This window comes from Ovis aries, chromosome 20, assembly GCF_016772045.2.
Source record: "Ovis aries strain OAR_USU_Benz2616 breed Rambouillet chromosome 20, ARS-UI_Ramb_v3.0, whole genome shotgun sequence".
Classification (NCBI taxonomy): Eukaryota; Metazoa; Chordata; class Mammalia; order Artiodactyla; family Bovidae; genus Ovis; species Ovis aries.
This window is the reverse complement of record NC_056073.1, coordinates 15,035,774-15,063,590: the sequence shown is the minus strand read 5'-3', so window position 1 is coordinate 15,063,590 and position 27,817 is coordinate 15,035,774. Positions and strand designations below refer to the sequence as shown.

Here is a 27,817-nt window from a genome sequence, read left to right as displayed (position 1 = left end):
AGAGCTTTTTGAGGACAGACACCTGAATCACTCATTTTCATATCCGTGACACACTTAGCTCCATAAATATCTGTTAAATAAATGACTCTCATAGCAGTTGTTTATGCATATGAAGTCACTTCAGTCCTGTCCAGCTCTTTGTGACCCTATGGGCTACAGCCCGCCAGGCTCCTCTGTCCATGGGCTTCTCCAGGCAACAATACTGGAGTGGGTTGCCATGCCCTCCTCATACGTATCTTTCCCACCCAGGGATCAAATCAAGGTCTCTTCTATCTCCTGCATTGGCAAGCAGTACCACTAACGCCATCTGCGAAGCCCCTCTGCTAGGTCTCAACTCCTAGAACAATGGCGGGCACTTACTTACAGACTCAAAATAGGAATTAACTGACCCAAATAGCATCACTGGATGAAGCAGAATGTTTAATGGAAAATGCTCAAGGTTGGGAAAAACTTGGGTTCAAAGCCTGCCATATGACCCTGAAAAATCCTTTCCCCTTTCTGTGTCTCAATTACATCGTCGCTGAAGTGAATTCCAGGGCTAGGCCAGGTCGTCCGAAAAGGCGTCCTTCTGCTCTGCAAATGGCCCTCTAGTTTTCGGCGGAGGCGGCGAAAAGTGCAGACACACTCCGCCTTAGCTCACCCCGGGGCCACGCCCGTAACCGCCGCGGCCCAGACGAGCTGAAGCCCAACGGCCACTCCTCCAGCAGGTCGGGAGAGCGACGCGTCTCCCTTCGCCCTCACCCGTCACGTGGACGCCAAGGAGGACGCCCTGGGCCGTGGCGAGCTCGGGTTCGGATCCCCTGGGCTTCCTGAAGACCAGTAGGTCGGGAAGCAGCGCCGCCAACCTGGCCTCTACTGGCCACAGAGGCGGCGCCGCCAGCCGCTTGGCGGTTGCCATGGCGGCGGCGGGCTGGCCCGTCGAGTTACCGGAAACGGGGTTCCTCCGCGTAGTAGCCACTCTTCAACGACGGCCCTGACTGGTCCCTCCCATCAACCAATCAGTGCGGACTCCCTTGGGGCCGGTCCCATGTTTTTCAGCGCTTTAGCGCTAGCTCCGGCTTCCGGTGGGCGGGGAAGCGGAGCGGAAGGCGGGCTGGGCGGTGCCTTCGAAGGAGCAAAACTTGGACGTTTTAAAATGTTTGAAACATGAAAATGCTTCTACAGTGAAACTGATCAACTGGGATTAAGTATCGAAAGGGCGGTCCTTTTCATTTCACCGGCACTGAAAGTTGGGTCATCTTAGTTTGTAAGGACGAATTCCATTTGGCATCTGACGAAAACAAACTCAGAATGGTTCTTAATACCGTTAGACTAAGGCTGTTTAACACAGGCAGTCATTTTTTTCCATTTTTGTCGTCTGCCAGGTCATTCGGTATCATGGGAGTATTTCCCGAGCGATTTTTCTCGCACTTTTGTGTGAAAAGGTACTATTTAAGGTTGCCGGTCTGTGGTTCCTATTTGTTAAAACACTAAGCAATAAAAGGATGAGTATATTATGGATTTTTAACAATCACAGAAATGCGTCTTTTTCTGCATAAAGAAATTAAAAATCACATCTTCACTGTGTTTAGTTGTACACGTCAATGCTGTTTTGGTGATAACTAAAGGGTTAATTTTACTCGTGGAATTATTGCCTCTTGTGAGAGTATCAAATAAATGTATGATCAACCCACAGGTGGCAATAGTATCTCCTCAGTAGAGTGGGAGGGCCAAAAGGGCAGAAAGAGAGTTGAAGGGGCAACACACAGCTCCAAGCTTGACACTGTCCATAGATAGAGCACATGTGTTTACAAAGACTGCAATACATAATAAACACAATCTGGAACCCATGGGATGCAGACTCCTCAAAATTCAAGACACTTTTTTTTTTTTCAGCATTTTTATGTTTATTTTAAAAAATAACAATTGAAATGACATCAATGATCCATCACCTGTGCTTCTTCCACTGCTGAGGGGGTAAAAAAAACCCCAAACCCTTCTATGTAGTTGAGTCGGGAAGGAAAATCAAGACATTATTACCAGACATCCATTAGCGAGAAAAATGCTCTAAAAATGCTCTTTTGGTCCAGTGGTATAGACACTGACATGATCAATGTACCAGTGCAATTAAAATATATACATTTACAATTATCCTGCCAAAAAAAGCACTTAAAATAACTATGTATTAAACCAATTATTCACTCATCCACTCACTCTTTTTGCATCACTACAGTCACAAGGACAAATGAATAAAAGAACTTCTGGTAACAAAGAAAAAAAATCCAAACCTCACCCCCACTTTGTGGGTTATTATGTGCTAAAATGACCACAATAAAAGGGTCATGAGCTATCTGAAATGCAATGACAAAATGACAACTGAAGCATTTCATTTAAAAAAAAACCTAAACTCAAGCTTGTGAGAAAAAAAATCCACAACAGTATGAGGTTGGTAGTATATGTACAATCTTACAGACACAAATAAATAGCATTTTAGAACTGTTGTTGGCTTAAGTACTAGAAATTAGGTCTGAGGAATTTCTTCTGAACTCTGCATCTTGAAGACTCCTAAACAAAACCAAAGGATAAAAACTCCTCATTGTTTTTAGTAATCTGTCATCTTAAGAACCTGGGGCTTACCAAATAAAGTCAATACCAAAGGGTCAACCCCTCCTGACATCTGGAAGCTAGGACAGATGAGTAGACTCAAGGGACTAGGGAGATACTTCACTTCCTGCTTTCTCTGCACAGCTCTGTACCTCTATTTTGTACAATTACATTGATTTCCTTTTGTGATGTTTTCTTTGGTGGGTTTAATTTCTTTTCCCTCTTAATACAGCTAGAATGATATCAAAGGAAAAGCCAATCGGCTAGTCTTGGTATTAAAATCAAAACCAAATGTTCTTTGAAAGAATTACAAAGTTTTCCTTGTTTCTAAAAACCACCACAACAAAAAACCAGCAACTCTTCTGAAATCACCTTAGTTCTCCCAGGGTTCCACATCTAGAAAAGAAACATGTTTTTCTGACGCACAGCCTACTCTGGGGGCTTCAGCCTTGCTCCTGACCCTGCAAGAATCTCTTATCTCCACCTTACCCCCAGAACATGGATGCAAAGTGAAAGCCTTTCTGCACAAGACCTATGGAGCAAAGGGGAAACGAGTGGAAACTGGTACCAAAGAATCAGCTGCCATGGGAAAAATGAGAACGTTCCCTCTCTCGGGCCAGCACAAAGCACAGCAGGAGTGAAGCCAACATCCACCCCACGCTCTAGCAGGCAACCTGGATTAGGTCCCAGCTAGCTTGACTAAACAGTGCTTTCCAGAAACTGTCAAGAATCAAATCTCAGACTTCCCTTTCCATGCTTGTTAAAAGGTTATAGTATAAATGTAAATTCTTCTCTTCATTATAATGATCCATCCCAGGCATCCATCCACTGGCGAATCATGCTATATGACATCACAAGGGTATATATACTAGTTTTTGTCCTTCTGGACTGAAACACACACAAACCTTTCTATTCCCCAAATGCTGTCACAAAGCCTATGATTGAAAATCTCTAGTTTTGCTGTTTTGGAGTTACTATACATATCCTCACTACTTCAGTACAGAAGTTGTATAATTTTGTTTTCTACTACGAAAAGGCAGTTTCAAGGTCCAGTACCCTCAAAATCGTCTTACAAAACTGTGGTCGATATGACCTGTCACCAGACAGACAAGTAGACCACACCTTGTGAAAGCCAAGAGATCCAGCAATCTATGTTTTTAGTGCTTCAATCTTTTATCATTCTATCCCCAGAGTTAACTTTTTCTTGGCTGGAGTCCAAAAATCCCAATCTATCATCTGGGTAGAAGAGATTCTTATTATTACCACAGATTAGATGAATGTATCTCAGAATTTATTGTTTCCATATCATGAGATGGAGCTTCCTTGCCTGGAAACCATCTCTGAATACAAAAGGTCCATCAGTCAGCCTGAGATCTCCCATTAGAGGGATGGGTACTGTTCAGAATCTGTGGGAAGTAATGGGCTGCAGCTTCCCCAATTGCAGTTTAGGTTGAGAAAGTTGTTCTCTGCTCAGATGGCTGGCTGGCATCACCAGTCAACACAAGTGCTATGTGTGTACTGCTGGGCTGGCATGAGTCCCTTGCATCATCCCAATCCATGAAATGTCAATGTCAGCAACAGTCTGAGAGAAGTCCTGACTGAAAGGGTGAGACAAAGGCTTGCAACTTCAGTTTGCCAGACATCCTTGCAATTATAATACTGAGCCACTTATTAAAAACTAAGTGGTTTCTGTCCTGTAGAAAAGGGCAGAATGTGGTCGTCAGTGTCCCATCGGAAGAGGTGATCAGTTTCCCTGAACGGTGGGAAACAGCGTGAGGAAGATGGCCTCGATTGGCTCCATCACAAGGCCTGGGGTTAGGACACGCGGATGATTTGTGTCATAGCCTCCTCATCCGCTTGATTTGGATCCTACAAAGGGAAGCACAGCAACAATTAAAGTCCTTTGCAAAAGCAACCAGGAATTCAGGGCTCTCACTACTTATCACCAAGGGGAAGTACACAAACACTCTGTCTACACACATGGGCTACAATGCAATTCCACTAGGAAAGAAGAGACAATAAACTTCATTCTTAGAAAAAGATTTCAAGTCTGGTCTGGCACTCCATGAAAGAGCACTCCAGAGTTGAGAGTATCTCACTTTTTTAACACCTGTGCTGTGTTCTACACACTTAAGGATTAAGGATCCCTAGGTGGCTAAAAAAAGACCTAGAGAAACCAAGTCATGTTGTATATTTTCATTATTTAAATACTGAACACTTGGCAGGGTTGGAAAGGACATTGGATTTTATTTACTTTAATGCACTCATTTTGCAGATAAACATGAAGCCTGGACTAGAATCAAAAAGTTAGTGACAAGCCCAGCAAGAATTAATTCTCAAATCTCTTGGCACCGACTTAATCTTCTTTCCACTAAACTCTGCCTGCCTTTTTCAAAACCCTGCACTGTTAAGACGAAGGTCAGTCCTTGGGAGTTCACTGGCAGCCCAGGGTGGGTCTGCTTTCACTGCTGTGGCTTACATTCACTCTCTGGTCGGGGAACTAAGATCCTGCAAGCCACGCAGTGCTACCGTCTACACAAAAACCCACCACCTAACAGCCACCTTCAGTTCCTCCATACCAGGGCTCTGAAGCCTCAACTGGCATGATCCAAGACAAAGCTGAAACATTTCTAGGGGTGGCAGGACAAAAGGCTGAGTCTTGATCAAAGAGGAAGACCAATAACCAACATTTAGTGAGTTCTCACCATGCACTAAGCACTGTGATTAAAAAAGCACTATCTTATAAAGATGGACTGGACCACAGTAAAGCTGGAATGTGACAGGTCTTCAGAATAAAGCTTTAGTATGGGAGAAACAGAATAATGGGAGGAACCTAGTCAACAAAAATTTACTGGTACTCATTCTTGAATGGGTATTATGCTAAATACAACGGGGAACAATAACTTGACTCTCTACACAGCTTATAGTCTAGAGTAGACAACCACTGCACAGTTACACAAATAAAATGATTATTACTACACTCAAAAGGAAGACGTGAGAAAATAATGGAGTAGAAGAAACCTCTGGATATGGCCTCTCAGATTGAAACCAAGACCTAAAAGATATGGAGACAGTCATGCAAAAGGATGGCATGAAAAGCTTTACAGACAAGCTATTTTAAAGACACAGGTTCTTGAACAGTACAGCAAGAGCATAAACACCGAGAAGCAGGAGGAAATAAAGCCAAAGGTGGGCAGGAGCTAGATCCTACAGGGCCCTGCTGGCCATGGTAAGCACTTTGGATTTTAGTCTGTGTGCAAATGGAAAAGGGCAGGCGTGGAAGGGAGCAGGCTGGTGATGTGATATGATACAGACACTAAGATGTGGAGAGTGAACTAGAGGGGCACAAGAGGGGAAGAAGGGAGATTAGACAGCTGTTCCCTTAACTGAAGCAAAGAAGAGAGGGTTAGACTAGCCTGACAGCAATTGGGAGGGAAAAAGTAAGCTGATTCAGAGAATAGTTTAGAGTTAAAACCAAGAGGACTTCAAAACCGGACAACTCTAGCTTTAATAATTGGGTGAAGGGACATGTGACTTATTGAGATGAGTGTCTGGTTTAGGTTTAAAGATAAAATAAAAACCAAGAGTTCTACTTTGGACATATTGACTAGAAATGCCAATAAGATACAATCAGTGAAATTAGATGTAAGAACCAGTATGGCTATAGACTAAGTTCTGGAATTACACAGCCTAGGCATGAATTTCAGTTGTACCATTTTATTAGATATTTTACTGTAGGCAAATGACTTAACCCTTCTAAACCTCAGATTCAAATGTAAAACAGAAACTATAATTCTTACCTCATGGGGGTCAAGGCTGTTGTAAAGATTCAATGATAAAATGCTTAACGTAATGGCTGGCACACAGCAGTTAAGAGTTAGCTGCTGCTACCACTACCCTAGGGAATAACTTGTGCTCTGAAAATCAAAAAAAGTGAGAATTTCAAGAAGGAATTAATAGTAGTAACTGGAAAAGACTGAGGAAAAAAAGGCCACTGGATCAAAGACTTTAGTTCTTTTAAGAAGAAAGGGACTCTAAGATATACAATGTTGCATCCAGTTTACAGACTGATTAGTCCCTAGTGTGAAAAGCGGACACTGTGAAGGCTTCCACCCAGGAAGATTCAAGGCAATAAAGCTAAGAATAAAAAGTATAAATCCTCTTACCTGCATATGAGGACTATCTTTTTCCTTTGGAGAGAAAAATCGTCCACCTTCACCACGCTTCCGTGCCATGGCATGACGGTGCCGAGACTCATGCAAGTATTTCTAAAACAAGAAAAACCAAGTTACTAGCTGAAAGCAGCAGAGCTCTCCAATGCTCAAAAGTTTAGGATGGCTGTGATCAAAACCACCAGGGGCAATTATGATCTTGTGTTATGGAGAAATCTTGGAGAAAACACAAACAGCAGCTAATCGTATCTAACTATCATAAGAAAGTGAATGCCAAATGAGTAATAACTAAATACAGGTTCCCCAAAGATGTAGCAGTAATCGCCACCTACCCCCCAAAATATATCCTCCCTTTTGCTTTAGTAACAAACCAAATTTTAGCTGGTACAGTCTCATTAAAGAGACGGCATTTCCTAGCCTTATTTGCAGGTAAGTATGGCCATGTAATTAAATTTTGGCTAATGTGATCATGGAACTTTTTGAATGTTTCCTTCAAAGAAACTTTCCTTATTCCCTCTGTTCCTTGGCTAGAGCCCAGGCAGTCATCTTGGACTATGGACAGCACACTAAACAATCAGGACAGTAAGACAGGAGGAGAATGCTCTTGAGGGTTGCCACAGCCCAGGACAATAGGTCTCTGCACTTTGTGTTAGTCGCTCAGTCATGTCTAACTCTTTGCAGCCTCACAGACTGTAGCCCACCAGGCTCCTCTGTCTATGGAATTCTCCAGGCAAGAATACTGGAGTGGGTAACCACTTTTCCCTTCTCCAGGGGATCTTCCCAAACCAGAGATCAAACCTGGGTGTACTGGAGGCGGATTCTTTACTGTCTGAGCCACCAGGGAAGTCCACCTCTGGACTTTACGGAAGATTAAAAAACAAAACAAAACAGCAACAATGAAACGCTATTTATGTTGTAGTTATTTTTTAACTGTTATAGTTGCAGCTCCATATAGCAATAATAAATACCATTACAAAAGGTAACAGCTATCTAACTTCAAAGTCTGGAAGGTACTCAAGGAAACTCACCACATAAAAGGTTATTTCAGAAGTAGAACCCTGCTGTTCTCATCCTGTATCCGTCCCAATGTTATACATACCCGTCTCTCCTTTGGAATTTTCCCTTCTGCTTCTAATTTAGCCCGAGCTTGTCTCCTCTTAAGTATACGGTGGTACTGTTTGGCATTGACATAGAGAGGCTCTTCTTCAAGCATCTCTGCCCCAGGGAGAGGGATTCTCTGGATTGCAGGCACAGAGCCAGCACCAGGTACCATCTGTGTGAAGAGCAGAATCAGAGCTTATTAAGTAGTAACATGAAGTATGGACCTGGGAAATAATTTCTCGGTCCCTGTTCTTCTGAATGCTACGACAAATAGCTTTATAGGGTACTTGTTGAATGCAGATTCCTGGAGAACATTTACATTTAAGGCCTGCATTTTAAACAAATGTTCCAGATGATTCTGTAATAGGGGGCCAAGGACCCACACTGAGAAACAACATAACCCTGTCCAGGTTTTTGCCCACGCACAGCTCCATTTTCTAAGAATGTCTGCTGCCATCTAATGGTCATGAACAGTAATCACAGGCAGTAAAAGAGCTCAGGATCAACCAAGCGCTGCTAACAGCGTCTAGTTACATAATTGTTAACTTACTATACAATTCAACCCACATTTTCCAGAACAAATCAGGTTCCACTACCTTCCCAATAATAACAACTTTAAATGGTTATATTGTTTCTTCTAGTGGACTCCTCCACTTCTGTGAAGTTTCTAATACTTCTTTCTTAGCTTACCCATTTTAGGTATTGTACACTGACACTCTATTTTGACATATGAGTTTACAGTCAACTCTCCTTCCCCTCTTCGCAATATATTTACATCACACCTTTTTTTTGGCTTCTCTATTGACTACATCTTTCTAATTTTGAACGTTTTTGTTTCACCCACTTTGGGCCATATACTTTCTACTTCCCAAAGATTAGTAGTCTATAACTCTTCATTTCAGTTATGAATAAGATTCCAGAAGTGAATATTTACATCTGCTTTTCTTCTGCTATATCTCTAGCACCTAGAATAGTCTCTGGCACACAGTAGGTACACAGAATGAGTTATGGTTTACTGTAATGTTTATTGTAAAAGCAGACCACTGTGTCTTAAGAATCTCAGTCTCAAGAGGTCAGGATTATACACAAGCTTCATGAGAGATTTTAAAACACAAGCTGAAGAAATTTTCAAAGACAAAGATACATGGAAAAATAAACTATAGACAATGAAATGAAAAATCTGTTTTCTTACCATGACCATCCCGCCTGAACTGACCACGTTGCCTGCCACTGGCAGTGTCACGGTGACAGTCCCTTGCCCACTGCTGGTTGTGTTGGTGTTGGCGCTGGCTCCCGTCTGAACAATCTGTGCTCCTGCCAGACTGGCTGCGGGGATGGTGATCATGCCTGAAACAGGGACTGTAACTTTAAGAAAATAAAACATAAAACAAACAAACAAAAAAACAGGTATACAGAAAGAAGGGAACACAGTTAGTCCCTCTTCTATCTGGCACACATTTATTAATCCTGGAAACACATGCTCTTTTAGCCAAGAGGAGAAAAAGCACTCTTCCATTCTCTGCCTTGCTTGCTGTATATAATCCAAGTAATCACAAGTTTAGAGATGTTAATAACTATATGGGTTCTAGTTCTGAATAAAACTACTCATACTGAGCCGAAAGTTTTCAGTGGGTGACCAAATATTTTGGAGGCTTCCCTTTCTATGAGTTAGTCTGACTTCAGCTATAGCCACTGTTCTTATATAAATGACCTGTTTCAGGATGAAGATTTTAAAAAACTGTTTATTCTCAACTGACAATGAGTCAGACAGCTACAGGACTAAATCTTAAAATTAAACCAGGCATGCCAAACCCCCAGACTTCCACAGCAGCACTTGAGGATTTGTCCATCATTCTCTGAGCTATGCCTGTTCTGGCTCTCTCCTGGGTCATAGGAGAGCACACTGCCTGCACTCACTGGCTCTTGTCTACTGCCAGATTTTAATCACAAGTCAAACCTTCCGTCACAGAATACATACCACTAATAAGGGTTCTGAATGGTATTTGTTTGGTCACATTCATGTCTCGCTTACTAGACTAGAGTGTCTTTGAGAAGAAAACTGTTTTCAGTAATGTGCTACATACAGTGGTCATTTAAAGTCTTTTGGAATAAATGAATAATGAAGTGGCCTGGGGGAAAAAGAAAAAAAGCAGAGATATATTTCTCTACCACTAAAGAAACTCCGTATTTCTAATCTTCCATTTAGAGAACAGTTCTTAGAAAGAATAAAAACCTTGTATAATCCCTAGGGTCATAGTGGCTGAATTTAACAACTATTGTAGTTCTCCCACGAAATGGAATCAGCACTGGTCGCATATTGGTGACAAGGAGCTAACAATCAATGGACACATCACAAAATTTCTAAAGCAGTCATTTGCTCAAGATGAACAGGATGCCCCCAAAAGTCCAACAGAAATGCCGGGTATTCGTACCTTGCTGGAGAATGGTGCCATCTGCATTAACTGGCTGGTAGACGATGGTCTGCCCTTCAGCAGTCTGGGCCACTTGCTGCCCCTGGACAGCGATCTGCTGCTGTGTCTGTAGGGAACAAATCATGACACAATTTAATAATTCCAAAGACACCACAAGAAGAAAGGACCATGCAGTGCTTTTTGAGAAAAAGGCATTTCTGTGATAGTTTTCTTCCCCGTTTCTACTACATGTGGAACACTCTACCCAGTTGTCTGACGCTCGCAAAGCAGCTGTGCGCCTCTGCTGACGCCGTGCAGAGACCGTGGAGTTACCTGCGTCTGGCCAGCAGTGACGGCTGTCTGGGGCTGCTGGATGATGATCTGCTGGGTCTGGCCTTGCTGGCCCTGCACCTGCACGGCCTGCCCACCCTGGATCTGGATCTGCCCCGGTGGGACCAACTGTATCTGCACAAGAGAACACCAAGATGAGTGCCCTGCCGACACTGGTCGCCATTGGTCCTGGAGTGTTAGTTACTCAAATTCATCTACAAGGCAGGAAATGCTCTGGAGAGGAAAAAAACCACAAGCCCTGTTCTTCTCTCTTATGAATTAGAGAGAGCTTGTTTTCCATTTATGAAACTGGGGAATTTTGACCACTATCTGGATACTGGATGATATTAAAGATGATATTGCTGGCATTGGGAATATATTTCTAAAAGCTTATTCACTTAAAAATACACCCTGAAGTATTTTTGATAGATGAAATGGTAGTGTATATATTCAAAATAATCCTTGAGTCAGGGGAAATAGACGAAAATAGATTTCAACAGTAAAATACTAGTTTGTGTGTTAAAATGGGTGATGAGGATTCGCCGTATCATTCTCTTTGCTCGTGTCTATGTTTGAAGTTTTTTAAAACAAAATATTGAAAAAAAATTATTAAGTAACTTTAAAATTTTCTAGCTGGAATTCTATAAATACACACACACACATAAAATCCTTAGAAGATTTTGTATAGAAAGGGGTATTATCATATTTAACAAATTAAATTAGAAAATGTTGGTAAATAAACAAATAAGAAATTTATCTGGTTATCTGGATCTATTTCTACCTGTTTTGGATAGCAAGGAATACCTATTATTGGTCAATAGGGTTTCCTCTTCTATCTATTCATATTCTTTGCCCATTTTTCTACTCAACTGTTACTTTCATATCAACACATATAAAGAATTTTAAAAAATGTATTCTGGACACAAACCCCATTATATGTTAAAAATATCTTCTCCAAATTATGTCTTCTACCTTTATTTTATGATATATTTTGACATACACCAAATTTTTCAGTTATAAAATTGTGTTTTTTTGGTTTTTAAGAAATCCTTCTCTACCCCACATCATAAAGAAAATATTCCTATGAACAGAATATAAAAGTTTCCAAGTATGCTTTTTTAATAATTAGATCTGTAATCTATCTGGCAAGTATTTTTGATATAGTGTGAGGCAGAGATCAATTTGCCTTTTTGATACCACTCTTGAACCATTTCTTCACTGAAACTTTACACTGTTTTGGTTATATACCAATTTCCAATAGTCCTACATCTATTTCTTGGCTCTCTACTCCATTGTCTATATCACGCCACGGATCTTAATCTGAAGAGAGAGCACAGGCTTAACTGGAATTCTAAAACAGAAGGTACAATTCAAAGAAAGGTGAAGTACACTTCTAAAAGACATGGTTATTCAAAAACAACACACACTAAAGCAATCTCTAATAAAAATGGATTGAAATTTTAAGTGTTTTATGGGAGGCTCTGGAATCATACCTAGAGCCATGTCATGCAACATTAACAGAAAATAATTTTTCCAAGATGGTTTGATTAGTTACAGTGCTGCCTAGAGTGAGGGGAATAAGATAACCTTTTCAATATCTTCTCTTAAAGGCCAAAAATCCTACAAAATCCACAGAATCTACAGCTGAAATGAACACTAGCAATCACCTGATATAAACTGCATTTTTCAAATGAGAAAACCAACAATCAAAGAACTTGGCCGAGAGAAAAAAGTCTGTTTAATGGCAGACCTGCAAATGAATTCAGGTCACTGCATTCCTGATAGTCTTCCTAGCTCTGTATCACACTGTTTCTATTCAACAGAGAAGAGGGCATGCCAAGCTGGGGGACTGGAGAGGAGGCACTGAGAGGAAGGACAGAAATGAAATAGCAGTGTGAAATTGAGGCAAGTACACATACTGAAGTATATTTAAAGACTCATACATTTATGCATGCAGAAATGTAGAAACTATTTTTAATCCTGACTACAACTCTATCTTGGCAAAAATATGCTGACAGCCTTAAAAATGACCTTACCCTTTGCCCAATCAATTCCTCCACTCCCAGAAATATTCCCCTAAGATTAAATTCAAGTGAAAAAAATAAAGCTATAAAATTCAAATACATTTATAGTAATCTTACCTATAAAAGCAAAAACAAGAAAAAAAAACACAAAATAAGTACACAGTTAAATTACAAATTCTGATTCATCAAATTGACTACTATGTAGGAATTTAAAAATAAAAGGAAGTAAAACAAAACCATAATAAAAAAACTATATGCTCGTATTACAACTATGCCCAAGAGGTGTGCACAGAACTACAAAGGAATATGCAAAACGTAAAAGTTTGGTTATCAAGCATGGCTCAATTTTTTTTCAACTGGTGGCTCAGACAGTTTGCCTATGGCAACCCACTCTAGTATTCTTGCCTGGAAAATCCCACGGACGGAGGAGCCTGGTAGGCTACAGTCCATGGGGTCGCAAAGAGTCAGATATGACTGAGCGACTTCACTTCACTTCATATTATATTACTCCAGAAAAATGAAGATATTAATGAAATCACAGAAGATATAAGCAGCTTTAGAAAATTTTAGTAAAAAGTTCATAAACATATATATATATATACATACACACACTCACTGGGATCTGGCTATTAGTTATTAATACAAAGGTGATATGACTTAAGCATATACTTCTCTGTAAATTATTTCTCACTAAAAATACTTCATTATTAATCCTTCCCCCAAAGTCAACAGTTCAGCCTTTTTAACAAGGACATAATGTCATAATGTGTGCTGAGTCATTTCAGTCATATCCGACTCTTTGTGACCCTATGGACTGTAGCCCACCAGGCTCCTCTGTCCATGAGATTCTCCAGGCAAAAATAGTGGGGTATTTTTAGTGGGGTAGATAGCTATTCCCTTCTCCAGGGGATCTTCCCAACCCAGGGACTGAACCCGAGTCTACTGTCTCCTACACCGCAGGCAGATTCTTTACCACTGAGCCACTGAGGAAGTTCAAGGACACGATACACCATATGAATACAGTATGATGTATTCAATCGATTCTTTACCAACAGACACTCAGGCTACAATTTTTTTTTTGCTTGTATAAAGCTTCAATAAATGTCTTTGTATATTTCTCCCTACATATTTATCTTTTCTTCCTATAAGAATAGATTCTCAGAAGTGGGACAGGTACATCAAAAGGCTTAAATATTCAAGAGCGAGATACCTTCCAAAAGGACTTTACAATTCGAAAATCAACAAAAATAATGTGCTTCATTGTCTTTACACCCATTCTAGCACTGGATATAATCAGTGTTTTAAATTTCTGCCAACAAGAGGAAAATGCCTGTAATTTTACTTTTGTTTTCTGTTTCTGAATCAGTCTTTCCAGTGAATTTCCCTAACTACTTTACATGTCTGTTTAAAGAGTCAGCTTTTATTTAGTTTTTTACATTTTTGCTGGTTTTCTACTTCATTCATTTTAACCTATCTTTTGCTCATTTTCTTCTTGTCCTAACTTCCTAAAAAAAAATTATTTATTTTCAGTTCTTTTAAAATATTCAAGGTTATAAATTTTGCTCTAAGTATAGCTTGAGGTGTGTGTGATAGGCTTGGACTGAAATATTTTCATCACTTGCTAGATAAGTTATAAATAACATGGAAGGAAATGAAAAGGATAATATTTCTGACCCAAAACAACAATCTCCAAAGTAGACTATACATTTCCCCCCTCAGTGCCCAGAAGAGCCAACAAAGGACACGTTGATGGTGACTTTTACTAAACTAGATGCTCTTTTTATAAGGGCTTCCCAGGTGGCACTAGTGAAGGTCCTGCCTGCCAACACAGAAGATTTAAGAGATGTGGGTTTGATCCCTAGGTTGGGAAGATCCCCTAGAGGAGGGCATGGCAACCTGAAATCGAACAGGACTCTACAGTCCTTGCCCCTAACCATGTCCTCTGCCTGCCTGTTGTCTGTGGCAAACTTGAGTCAAACAATAACTTTAAACAGAGAAGTGAGAAACGTGGAAACAAAGGAAACCAGTCAAAGGAGACTAATGATAGTACTGTAGTCAGGAAGCATAGTCGAGGATCTCTAGTTCTTCCTCAAGGGCTAGAGATAATACTCTGAGCTATGTCCTGTGAGCTGTCTTACAGATAATAAAACACCAGGTGGAGAAGCTAACTACACGATGACCAGACTGTACCCAGGACGTGAGTGCCGCAGTTCCAAGAACTGGCCACAAAGAAATGGTGACAAACAGACCCTGGAACTGACAATTCACTACACCTAAAACAACTAGGATGGTGGTGGTTAGGCCACTGAAGAGCAATTTGAAGGTGACTGTCAGAGCTGACTGTGCTGTTCCTGTATGTAGCCCCTTCCTTCTGTCTATAAAAGCTCTTGCCTCACTGTTTGCTACTGGCGGGGAGGTGGGGAGAAAGTCGGCTTTTGGGCAGATGTCCACCAGCCTTCCCCTCCCTAGCTGCCAGCATTTGAAACAAAGCAAACTTTCCTGTCTCCCTTCTACCAACCTGGCCTGTTTATTGGCTTTTGAGCAGTGAGCAGCCAGACTCTCCACACTCTTTTGGTAACAAACCCACCCCAGTACTGATGCCTGGAGAAACCCATGGACAGAGGAGTCTGGGGGGGCTACAGTCCTTAGGATTACAAAGCTGGACACGACTGAAATGACTTAGCAAGCTCTCTTTTTATATTACTTACATTGATTCAAGATCATGTCTAATATCTTAGCCCTTACCAGAAATGTCCTATTTCTCTACAGCTCTGCTTTCTATCACTGACACTACAAAGGTGGGAAACTGACTAAATGCAACTAAATGCAAAAGGAAGGTTAAGAAGCAATTAAATACAGTATCAATTTTCAATTTGTAACAACTTATTTCTTAAAACTTCTATCCCGATATTCTAAAACTCTTTAAAAAAAAAAAACAAAAAAACCACTCACCTGCTGCAAACCCTGTGTCCCAGATACAGGTACTTGCATGATGGTTTGACCTTGTCCACCAGGAACAGCCTGGACCATGATGGGTTGGCCAGTTGATGTGATTAACTGACCTCCACTGACCTGTACCATTAATGGCTGCCCCTGGACCTAGAATAAAGTAAAATAAGAACAATGAAATAACATAAGACACAAAATGATTTTTACCTAAAGACAATCACTGCAACTACTCTGCTGTCTTGCTAGAGGAGGAAAAAGTAGGAGAGACACTAAGAAAATAATTTCAGGTCCTCATCCTCAAGGAGACTTCTTCAAAAATACAGTATCTGTAACTAAGTGCCAAGCTGAATACTTAAAAGTCAGATAAAATGGGGTATAAGCAGAGTCTTTGGGAAGTCTCAATAGAAACAAGGTGTTTATCATCAAATACAGGCTAAACTCATGAGAAGTATTTAATCAAATCATCAAGACTATTTGCCTTTTTAGTCCAACATCCAGGAACAGTCTCGGGTGAAGACTGGAGAGTAGGCAGTGAGAGGGAGGGCTGATGCTGGGGATGGTGGTTGGAGTGCAAATTCTAAATAACCTGGAAGGAGTAAATCAAACTGTACCTGGTAATGACTTCAGGTGAGCTATCAAGCAGCTCCAAAAGCTTATGTAGAATACCCTTCCTCCCTACAGTTTCTCAAGCATAAATGAAACACATACCTTTTACCCTCTACCTCACCACTGAGAATTCTTGTCCCGTGGTTGTTTAAGGAGCCTACTAGTATAAATGCCTAGAAATATATTGGTCAGTTTACAATTTTTGTGGTGGGACTGCTCACACTGGACCCTGCAATATCTGCATAGTTCTTTTAGCTTTAAAAAGCATGAGCATTATACAAATTTTCAACAGTACCAAAACACTCTCAATTTTCAATCTCCAGTGAGTAAATGGATCACTCTAAAACCCAGGGCACTGAAAATGCTGTAACATCTTGAGTCCCAATGCATTCTGAAAGTCAAAAAACAAACCACTTTAGACATGAATCGAAATGTTCAACAAAATCACTGAAAATCCAAACCTTTCAGACTCTATCTTTGTTTTGAGGAACTATTTGTAACAGATCAAAAGAAAATTTGTGTATCTGAAATAATCATTCTCAATGCCAGTGAAAGTATGTTCAAATAACAGTATTTAGTTAAAAGATCAATCTGTTCTAGATTAGTAGATTAGATATTAAGCCCTCCCCACCCCTATGAGCATATTGGAATCTTTAGGAACATTCAAATTCTGCGTTTTGTTAAACTGCTCCTTGACAAATTCCACTTTACTATATAAAGATTTTACAATCTGATTCTCCTCTGCTTTTCTCCTCTCACTTCCCCATCCCAAACCAAATTCCTTTTGGTATACTAATGTTTCTACATGCTCTATTAGGAAAGATTTTTAAAAATATTTGTTGCATAACTAACTGAAAGAACTATTTTAAATTCTCCACAAATAATCAGAGCCCTAGAGGAAAGGTTTCCATTATCTCTAAAGTGCTTCCATTTCTTTAAGTAAAATCTGCATAAGAAGGAAACAAGTTTTAAGCAACTGTTTTTGTAATTTTCTGGCTATCCATCATCGTAACTTTTCCCTTCGTTCCCTTCGCTGACAGGCTATATATGCACATGATGAACCATTTGAGACTCCAAGGAACCTGCTGTTTTTACAACATATGATGATACAAGGATACATGCATCAGACAAGAAGCCATACAGTTAAGAGCATGTTACATTCCCATTCCACAAGTGGTTAACGACAATACTGTTTTATGTATCAATAAGATGAAGCGAGCATGAAAAACATGAGTATCAAGCTGCTGAACTCTGAGATTTGAATAGTTTGGGAGTACCTACAAACTCAGCTTATTTCAGCTTAATTTATGTTTAGAACTGGCTGTATATCATCAAACATTAGGAGTGGCAGGTATGGGAGTAGGGCTGAAAGGGTAAAGTGAAATGATTACAGTTAGGGATAGTTCGCTGCAGGATGCTTGCTCAGCAGCACTAACAGTAGAGTGAGATGCCAGTTCTACATTCTAGGTCCTTCTCATTCCATTCAGAGAAGGAAAAAAGGCAGGGTACTTGAACTTTGCCAAGTTCTCAAAAATATGGTCATTTTAGTTAAAGTAACCTAATAAATACGGAAAAGACTTTTGTTCCTTCTGTTTATATAGGACCTGGCCCAAATATAACCCCAATTTAGGTACTTAACTTGGTCATACATAATGTTAAGAAACTGCATTGTTTAAGTAGGAATTCTTACGGTGGCTATAATACCTAAGATTTACAGACAGCATCTCTCTCTTCTGTCCAACCAAGAGCTATGGGGCAATCTCTGCAGATCCAATAATAAGGTCACGACTTCCCCAAGAAAAATAGTGAATAGTGAATAGAATAGCAGAGATTAACAAGATTCAGTGATTAGATCAATCTTGTCAAATGCAATCATTATTTTATATCTGAGTTGTCCTTTTAATAAAGCACAATCTAGCCTAGTAAAATGTATACATTTTCTTCTCTATTATCGTAATACAAAGTTCAAGAAAATTTACCGTGCAATCTTATTACAGAATCTGAGCTCTAAATAGGTTCTAATGCTACTTGTTAAGAATTTCTTCACTGATTTGTTCTCAGGTATTCCCCCCAAAACATACTAGCCAAATGGCACTTTTCAGAAAACTGGTACAGCATCACTATATGATTTAGCACAAAGCATTAGGAAATTGGCATCGTATAAGCCTCAAAGGCAAGTTAGCAGCACCAAAGTCATGCAACTGGCTCTGCCGTCCCTCCGTGAGGTCCTACCACGAACAGCACCAGACACGAGGAGAGAGGTTCATGCAGTGCTTACAGAGAGTCAGAGAGAGCACCACTACCTGCAGGGTCTGGACTTGCTGGCCTGAGGCGGATGCCACCTGGGCCTCAGTCTGCAACTGGACAGCAGTGACACCACCCTGCTGCTGAGAACAGGAACAGGAAGAGCTTGAAATGTGTCAGGAAGGAAATGTATAGTTCAAGACATGAGATCACCTTACCTCTTGTGGGAGAGGAAGGGTCTTCTTTCAATAGCCCCACCCTACACAGGACTTTCGAACTGGAGACTCCCTATACTGAAGCTTTTTGTTGAAGGTAACAGGTTACAGACTTCTGTCTTACAAATTACAGATTACAGTCTTCTGTCTCCAGAGCAGAACTCAAATACACTTCCATGACTCAAAAACATCGATGTAGCTGACATCATTAACAAAAAATTTTTAATGTAGTCCTTCCCTCCAAAATTAAGCATTTGATCCTTCTGCATGCATTTAATGTTCTTTTTATTTCCTCAAATGAGTTCACAAGAACAAAATAGTTCATCAGGTTTTAGCAGCCTAGAAGCTACAATGAAGAGCTTCTGGAACTTGAATGCAACCACCAGAAAGGAAGAATAAAGCAATCACTATGAGACAAAAACATCTTCTTGACGTCACTGCCCTCATGTCCCCAAACTAGGATTACTCCTACTCAGTTGGACTACCTTAGAAGCAATGTATTCACAGACTCAACTTAATTTTTATTACCCCTAGTAGTAACTTCAGACAGAGCAAGAATTCACTCACTAGGGCACTGGTATGAATGAATGGAGGGTCCTCTGTGGAATCTCCCTTCCTTTCAAGGCAGCTGAAAGAAGCTGTAGTTGTGTGGAAGGAAAAGCCAGCAAAGGAATTTTGACAATTAATCTCTTTTAATAAAAAGTAGCTCCTTCCTTTGGTCATTAGATAGAACAACTCACCATCAAAACACCCACTGCCCACCTACTCCCTCCCCCCACCCCCCACTAATGACTTTTCTATATTATCTAGGTCCCATTTTGGAAACAAAACATTTTCAATTTTGGCCTACAGGCCAAATCAATGCACAATAAATTTATTTTCTTTCAGGGAGAAAAAACAAGAGAAGTTTTCCTAAAACAAACCCAGGTATATATAATCAGAAAATGTAATCTGTGTATAAATTCAAGAAGGCAACCTATCTTAATTAGGAATAAACCAGCAGCAGAAATCCTTTCTAATATGTGTTTATCCATAACTGTAGCTACCTATCACCTTCATATTGAACTACAGGTTTTCAAAATAAACAGTGTGATGGATCAAATTAAATAGTGGATTTCTTAGAAGCTATCTTGGTTTGTCTATTGTGGCCAAAGCCTTACCAGACCACAAGATGGCTTAATCAATAAGAGAAACAACCAAATTTAATGCAGGAAAACAAAACTACCCTTCAAAGCTCCATCTGAAAACAGACTAGGTATTTTTGATTTCTAGTAAGATAAAAGGGGGGCAGTTTATTAAACCAGGAACCCATGACATCAAATTCTAAGTAATTATGGACTGGATAGACTTCTGAACAGAGAAAATCAGAGAAATCACAATAAATCCAATTGTCAAAAAGTACTTCAGCACAAGTCACCAGACACACTAGAAGATCTGATGCCTCTCAAATCCAGAACTGAGAAGTGCTATTATCACCTCCACTGCTGTGACATTTAAAGCAGTTTTCCTTCCATACCTGCTGCTGAATCTGTCCGGCCTGTACAACAATCTGCTCTGCTGAACTGTTGCTGTTTGCTGCATACTGTTCCATGGTCCCTCCAAGTCAGAGTCCTGTCCGCAGTCAGTGTCACGCTGGAGATCCTAGAGGACTGCCAGATGCACTCCTAAGAGAGAGGGAAGAAAAGAAAGTGAACTGAGACTGTTAGTCAAGGCCTCACGAGATATTTAATTCATTGTTAATATGCATTAACATATTAACATTTAATATGTTAAACAGCATCTTGATAATGCCATTTAACATGTTTAAAAATGCTTAGTCATTTCTCATCAGCAACTTTCCCTTTCAGTACTACTAGGGCAACACTTGCACCTCAGAAATTCTCATTAAGTTACAGTATCAATTGCTTACAAGGCCCATTTAACACAGCTTTTCAGGCCTGCACATGTACTTTAGAGAACTGTGCCTTTAATTTGTAATACATTTGCACTAAATGTGATATGAAATTTAACATTTTAGGATTTATTATTTAGTACGTAATTACCCAGATCTGAAGTCCAACAGATTGCTTATTAGTGTTAAGTAAGAAAGATACAGTGAAGGTTTGGGAGTTTGGGCTTTAATCCAGAGCAATAAATAAAAAGGAATTACATAAATGCTATTTGCAGATTAAAAAAAAAATTTTTACATATCAAGGCTATTATTTTCTCTGAAAAAAATCTACATTTTCCTCAGTCATGAATCTGAATGCCTGATAATACCCCACCCTTTGTTAATTTTTTTTAATGACAATTTTCAAATATATACCCCAAATAGCGAGAACACTATAATGTTCCACCTAATCCCCATAGCAATCACCCAGCTTCAACAATTTTCAACCTATGGTCAATCTTATTTCACATATATCTCATCCATTTTTTCATTCACTCTCCCCCTGCATTGCTGTTGTTCAGTTGCCAGAGTCCGACTCTTCGTGACCCCATGGACTGCATTATTTTGAAGCAAATCCCAGACACCTTATTACTCCATAGCTCCATAAATACTTCAGCATCTGCCTCCAAAGAGTAAGGATTCTTTTGCCTTTATCATTTTATCACAATGCTACTGTGTCTCTACAATTACTTCAAACATTAAAAATTTTGTAAGTTTTTAATATCATTAAGAAAAAAAAAAAGCAAGGGAATTCCTCCCCCTCGAAAAAATCTACTTCTGCTTCATTGACCATGCTAGAGCCTTTGTTTGGATCACAACTGTGGAATATTCTTAATGAGACAGGAATACCAGACCACATTACCTGCCTCCTGAGAAACCTGTATGCAGGATAACAAGCAAGTTAGAACTGGACATGGAAAAACGGACTGGTTCAAAATTGGGAAAGGAGGATGTCAAGGCTCTGTATTGTCCCCGTGCTTCTTTAACTTATATACAGAGTACATATCACGTGAAATGCCTGACTGGATGAAGCAGAAGCTGGAATCAAGACTGCTGGGAGAAATATCGACAATCTCCAATATGCCCACGATACCACTTTAATGGCAGAAAGCGAACAGGATCTAAAGAGCCTCTTGACGAAGGTGAAAGAGGAGAGTGAAAAAGCTGGCTTAAAATTCAACATTCAAAAAACTGAAGATCATGGCATCTGGTCCCATCACTTCATAGCAAACAGATGGCGAAAATGTGGAGACAGTGTCATGTTTCATTTTCTTGGGCTCCACAATCATTGTGGACGGTGACTGCAGCCACACAATTGAAAGACACTTGCTCCTGGGAATAACAGCTATGACAAACCGAGACAGCAGATTAAAAAGCAGAGGTATCACTTTGCCGACAAAGGTCCATATAAATCAGTTATGGGTTTTCCAGTAGTCATGTATGGACGTGACCATAAGGAAGGCTGAGCACTGAAGAATCGACGCTTTTGAACTGTGGTGCTGGAGAAAACTCTTGAGAGTCCCTTGGACTTGAAGGAGATCCAACCAGTCAATCCTTACGGAAATCAACCCTGAATATTAATTGGAAGGACTGGTGCTAAAAGCTGAAGCTCCAATACTTTGGCCACCTGATGTGAAGAAATGACTCACTGGACAAGACTGATGCTGGGAAAGATTGAGGGCAAGAGGCGGCAATAGACGATGAGATGGTTGGATGCCATCACTGACTCAATGGACCGGAGCTGAGCAAACTCAGGGAGATAGTGAAGGTCAGGGAAGCCTGGTGTGCTGCAGTTCATGGGGTCACAAAGAGTCAGAAATGACTTAGCAACTGAGTAACAGCAACAAATATCATTAAATATGCAGTCAAGGCCCAAATTTACTCTTCTCATACACTTTAACAGCTGAAAGCTCCTTTTTGAAATAAGGACACGATTAGATAAACTGAAGTAATAATGAGAACCCTGAATAAAGGCTTGATTCAAAACCTTTAGATTTTCTCCCAAACTTTTCTCCAGGCCTCCATAAATTCTAAAATTTGAGTGACAGTTGCATTTGAGTTACACTGAATTACATGAGCTGCACATCATAGCAGCAAAGCAATGTACCTCTCCCCACAAATCCACACATGGTGGATAAGATGAATTACCCACCATGATTGTAAAGTGTCTCAGTTATTTGTGAATGCCCACATATTTAGGAAGAAGCGCACTGATGGGTTGGAGAAGGCAATGGCACCCCACTCCAGTACTCTTGCCTGGAAAATCCCATGGACGGAGAAGCCTGGTGGGCTGCAGTCCATGGGGTTGTCGCTAAGAGCCAGACACGACTGAGCGACTTCTCTTTCACTTTTCACTTTCATGCATTGGAGAAGGAAATAGCAACCCACTCCAGTGTTCTTGCCTGGAGAATCCCAGGGACGGGGCAGCCTGGTGGGCTGCCGTCTATGGGGTCGCACAGAGTCGGACACGACTGAAGCGACTTAGCAGCAGCAGCAGCAGCACTGATGGGTGAAGTAGGTTCAGACATAGATATATACAGACACCTCTCTAAAAAGGCAAGTACAGTACATTAAGAGCAGATTCTAGATGGCGGGCACACAGGTATTGTAAAACTCAACTTTACTGTTATCTAAAAAATTTTATACTAAATGTTGGGAGGAAAATCTAATAAAGCTCAATCAAGTCTATTACTCACAACCAAACCGGTACAGAGGGTAAGAGCCATAAACGAGTGGCAGGATGACTACGCCGCTGAGCCTGACAGTGTATCTGGCCATATGGCTCTTCATCTCACCACCCTTGCTCTAATGGAATGCTCACCAAACACGCATCTAGCTATAATTTGGATTCACATATACAGTAGCCAACAGGGAGCAGATATGATCAGTAACACAAGTAAACCCAACAGTTAATGCTCATTGCATAGTGACAAATCAGCCTTCTGATTTTTATATGTCTCTTCTAAACTGGTTGACTGAGTTGGCTCCTCAGAGATTCTGGGAACAGTACAGAAAACCAGATTTTCAGCCAGACTCAGTGGCTCTTTCAGGGAAGTGAATGGTCTTTCCTAAATTCTATCTTGTCTCTAACTGCAATACCCACAATGCATTTATGTTTCTAAGCTAATAAAATTAAAAATTAAAGGTCCTGAGTAGTGTGACTTCATTTATATGAATCCCTGAGATGGTAATAGTAATCCAGAGATGGAAGGCAGATCAGTGGTTTCCTGGAAATGGAAAAGGGGGAAGAGGGAAGTTGACTGGGATAGAGCATCTGGAACTTTCTGGGGTGATAAAATGTCTTATTTTTTCATTATGGTGGTGGTTGCATTTGTGTATAAATTTATCAAAATCCATTAAAACATACACTTAAAATGATTAAAGAGTTGATTAATAAAACAAGATCAGGAAGGAATGTCCTCTGTATTTTAACAACCCACTCCACCTTCAGTCCCCTTCCTGTGTGAGATTTTTTTCCTTGACCCCTAATTTCCAGAAATTTACATCATACTGGAAGTGCAGAGAAATGACTGATAAAATGTCATCCAGGTTTTAACTAATTTATCCTCGTCATACAAATACTACAACTTAAAAACATTTAAATCCACTATACTGATGGGTCAAAACAGAAGGGGTTTCAAGTTTAACAGCAATTTCCTGTCATATATTAATGAAGGAGTGATTCAGCTTGGAGGATGATATTTAGACTGCCAATGGTGATGAACGGTTGCCACCAGCTTCTATGAAGCCATGTGTTCCCATTACTGTGAGCTTCAGTTAGCAGAACTGCAATATAATCTGACGTCGTCTTTCCTGAAGTGCTTTTCTGCCCACATTCTGACAGAATTAAGTGAGCCGGATTTAGCCTGTCTAGTTCTTGCTCCTACCTCAAAGTTTGAATGTCTTTTCCTCAAAGACAGAAAGAACATATGTTTATTCTGGTTAGCAAGAAAATCTCTTCCTCCTCACTTCAAGGTACAGAACCTGAAATGCAGCTAACTACGTAGAAATCCATTTGTTTTGGACCAACACACGATTTAACCCAACCAGAAACTCAACCTCAATAAACAAGTGAAAAACCCTGCAGAATTATCATATTTGATCATCACTACCAGGCAAAGACTAGAAGAGCAGTTTCTAAAACTTTTTGACAGCTCACAGTAAGAAACACATTTCGTATCACAAATGCACTGAGAACGTATTTTAAAAAGTAACAAAGTTTCATAACTGATCTTTGTAAGTATAACTTAAGATGAATGGTGGTATTCTCTATCCTACTGTAAAAAACTACCAGCATTGGCCCACTAAATTGACTTCACAACTTAACAAACAGGTCCTGATCTATGTTTGATAGAAGACTAGAGAACAAAGAATTGTCCTGTATCCCCATCATCCAAAAGGTTTCTGGATTGCAGCTAATTTGCATAATCCCCACTAATGATGGACCACCTGTCAAACACTGTCTTGAAGGTTTTAGAAATAACACGAAAACTATAAGTTTTTAACTTCAAAGTCTTTAAATTTAGTAAAGGAGTAAAAATCTATACCCAAACCCTAAAGGAAAAAAACAAAAGAGTGTGAAGGACAGAAACTGGGGACAGTCATGAAGTCTTTAGAAAAAATGTGGCATCTGACCTGGTCTTAAGCACAAGTAGGATTTACACATGTCGAAGTGGAAGGGAATGGAGTGCTCCAAATGAAGTCATAGCATAAAAACAAAGAGAAAAATTTCCACATATAAAACAGCAGGCTAAAAGGCCACACATCAAGAGAAAGCTAAAGGTCAGATTACTGTACTCAAAATTCCAGGCAAGGAAGTTCTTTTGCAAATAGGTAGGGTTTCTAGAGGGGTTTAGCAATAATATGACCGGACAATAACTGTCTATTAGAAAGAAGTCTAGCAAAAATGTTTGCTGATTTTAAAGTGACACATACTACCATCTTTAAGTCCCAAGGTATTTATCCTCTCCAAAGGCAAATGTAAACGTTCTTAAAAAATATCTAAATCACACTGCCCCATCTATCAGATATTTCACAAATCAATTTTTAAAATGTGTTCAACAATAAAAAATTCATGGCAAAAATGAAAACAAGTGTCCCCAATTTTTTAGTAGTGGAAAGAGCACTAGTGTAGCTTTCTGAAACTTACCAGTTATGACTTCAGTAAATGTGATTATAAAAATAGGCATCATATACTAAAAGCTGACTGTATGTAACAAGGACTGCTGTACTGTGAAAAATAGTACACCTGAATGAAAAATTCTAAAGTCCTAGGAGAAAAATCTCCCTTCCTCCCCTCCAAAGTCAGCTGTTATTGTGGAGCAGAATCTCATAAGCCAGTAACTTATTTTTCCAAACTTGGAAAAAAAAAAACGTGCTTCCAGACTTCTGAAATTTCCACAAAATAACTGCTTCTGAAAAATCCTTTAGCAAAATATACAAGTGGTTTTACCAACTGCGTTTCCCAACCTACTGAACTGTCACAAATGCCCACTGCCCAACGTTTTCTTCTTCCCCTGAACACAGCAGTTTGGTGCCTCAGCACATGCTCTTCTCTTTGTGAGCAATGCTCTTCCGTTCTTTCCTGCCCAAAGAAACCCCATTATCCTTCAAGGCCAATTAAAAGTGTGGCAATGCTGGCCTTCCACCGAGGCTGTCGTTAGCTCACACATCACAGAACTGAACTTGGCCCCGTTACAGCACTAACCCTGAGATATGAATTACCTGTTCACCTGTCAATCTCCACCAGGCTTCTCATCGACCTCTAATCACTCTCCCCCCAGCAGATGGACGCCTGGTTCATACTAACTGTTAGATACTTGGCTGTCAAAGGAGATTTCCTTTCACCCTAATGAAAACCCCAGAAGACTGTTAAGTTTCTATAAATACCCAAGAAAACGTCAACATACTGGGAAACAAAAAACAAACCAAGAGATGGCTGTGAACCAAGCTAATGAGTGAAGTCTGACATGTTCGAAGTGACACAGAAAGGTGAAAGGAAAAGAAACTACATTCCTAAGGGAGCGAGAATCCACGAAATGAGCAACAACAGATTAAGATTAATGAAAGCAAATTGTGCAGCCTCGGGGGAAAGGAATGCACAGAGCTCGCAATCTTCCAAGAGCGAGGTTCCAGGCACCGAATGGACAGGGGCTTACAGCCCGGGCAAGGAAGGGACACCGCCTGGATGGGCTCCAGGACGGAGGTGTGCGGTTCTGCCCGGCGATCGGGGCGGGGAAGAGAGGAAATGACGAGCCAAAAGGGGGTGGTAACGGCGCCGGGACCGGAGACCCGGGAGTGCGCTAGGAGGAGGGGCGCAGCGGGGTCCGAGAAGGGGGCGCACTAACGAACCCCTTCCCCTCCCCCTACCCCCCCTGCAGAGGGACGGCGAGGGCGGGCCCTCAGAGTGTCGACGCGGGGGCGGGTCGGGCCCCGTCCGCGCTGCACGCGGGGCCCGGTGGCCACGGCGCGCGTCTTCCCCGGTTCTCCTTCCCCACCTAGGAGAGCTGCAGACAGGACAGACCCGCTCACGGAGGGGAGGGGTGCGCGGGACCCGCGGGGGGAGACTTTCCGTCCCGGGGGCCGCCGCGTGTTGAGTGCAAGGGCAGGTTTAAGTTGTGAGGCCAGAAAGACCAGGAGGAAACTGCCTAGGCCCGAGTGGGTGTATACCTGAACGTAGGGGCCTTGTGAAAGGCAAACCCCACACCCCCGGGTCTGGGGCCCGAGAAACTGGGCCAAAGGGTCGGGGAGAACAGCGACGCATCCCCAACTGGCCCTGGCACCCTGCGCGGGTATGGGCCCCGAGATGCCTGCTCCCGAGGGCGCCATCCCCTCGCGGGGCGGCCCCCTGCAGGCCTCGGTGGGGAGTGCCCCGGAGAGCTTCGCAGGCTCTGGTCCGGGGCAGCAGGTCGCCCCGCTCGGCTAGACTCAGCTCGACTCCCGGGGCTCGACAGGCGCCTGGGCCTCTCCTGAGTGGTCAGCGAGACCCGCCAATCGGGGCGCTGGGGCCGGCTCTGGGCCGCTGGATATTGGCTCCTCACACTCACCGTGCCTCGCTCCCCCGGTTCGCTGCCCGCGCTGATTGGCTCCAGTACCGGACCCCGAAACCCAATCAGAGGCTCCAGCCGCCGCTGCCGCCGCCACTGCCGCTGCCTCGCAAAATGGCGAAGTCGAACAAAGGGGAATCGGGCCTCCCTCCAACTGCCTCCGCGCAGGCGCCTCTTAGGCCACGCCCCCTACCCCGAGCTCTGGG

General features: G+C 41.3%; 2 protein-coding genes across 27 annotated transcripts in view; both read right to left on the bottom strand.

Moving 5' to 3' along the window:
* LOC101108001 (adenylate cyclase type 10-like) overlaps positions 1 to 925 on the bottom strand; it is a 38,630-nt gene extending 37,705 nt beyond the window's left edge. For 3 of the 5 annotated variants that reach the window (XM_042236980.2, XM_042236981.2, XM_042236982.2), the window contains exon 1: positions 742 to 925. In XM_042236980.2, the coding sequence (XP_042092914.1) occupies positions 742 to 898 (157 nt within the window). In that variant the 5' untranslated portion in view covers positions 899 to 925. Of the gene's footprint in view, positions 1 to 513 lie in introns of all 5 variants that reach the window. The other 2 variants (XM_012100626.5, XM_060403608.1) reach the window with 1 other exon arrangement.
* A 935-nt stretch (positions 926 to 1,860) lies between these two features.
* On the bottom strand, positions 1,861 to 27,727 carry NFYA (nuclear transcription factor Y subunit alpha). Of its 22 annotated transcripts, none has more exons than XM_015102695.4 (10): positions 27,612 to 27,727; positions 20,152 to 20,299; positions 18,477 to 18,563; positions 15,574 to 15,720; positions 10,601 to 10,732; positions 10,289 to 10,394; positions 9,049 to 9,221; positions 7,855 to 8,028; positions 6,750 to 6,851; positions 1,861 to 4,452 (listed from the first exon to the last, which is right to left on the bottom strand). In XM_015102695.4, the coding sequence occupies exons 2-10, from the start codon at positions 20,224 to 20,226 to the stop codon at positions 4,399 to 4,401; spliced, it is 1,050 nt and encodes a 349-aa protein (XP_014958181.1). In that variant the 5' UTR covers positions 20,227 to 20,299; positions 27,612 to 27,727; the 3' UTR covers positions 1,861 to 4,398. The 22 variants fall into 22 exon arrangements, with proteins under 22 accessions (XP_014958181.1, XP_004018853.1, XP_014958183.1 ...); XM_004018804.6 differs by having other exon boundaries at positions 9,049 to 9,203; XM_015102697.4 differs by having other exon boundaries at positions 18,480 to 18,563.
* Between the last annotated feature and the right edge of the window lie 90 nt (positions 27,728 to 27,817).

Coding starts and splice junctions, on each gene's coding strand:
- NFYA (XM_060403609.1), bottom strand. CDS start 20,226: ATGGAACAGTATGCAGCAAACAGCAACAGTTCAGCAGAGCAGATTGTT. Junction 10,395..10,600: donor TCACTGCTGGCCAGACGCAG/GTAACTCCACGG, acceptor TGTTCCCTACAG/ACACAGCAGCAGATCGCTGT. Junction 6,852..7,854: donor AAATTCCAAAGGAGAGACGG/GTATGTATAACA, acceptor TTCTTGTTTTAG/AAATACTTGCATGAGTCTCG.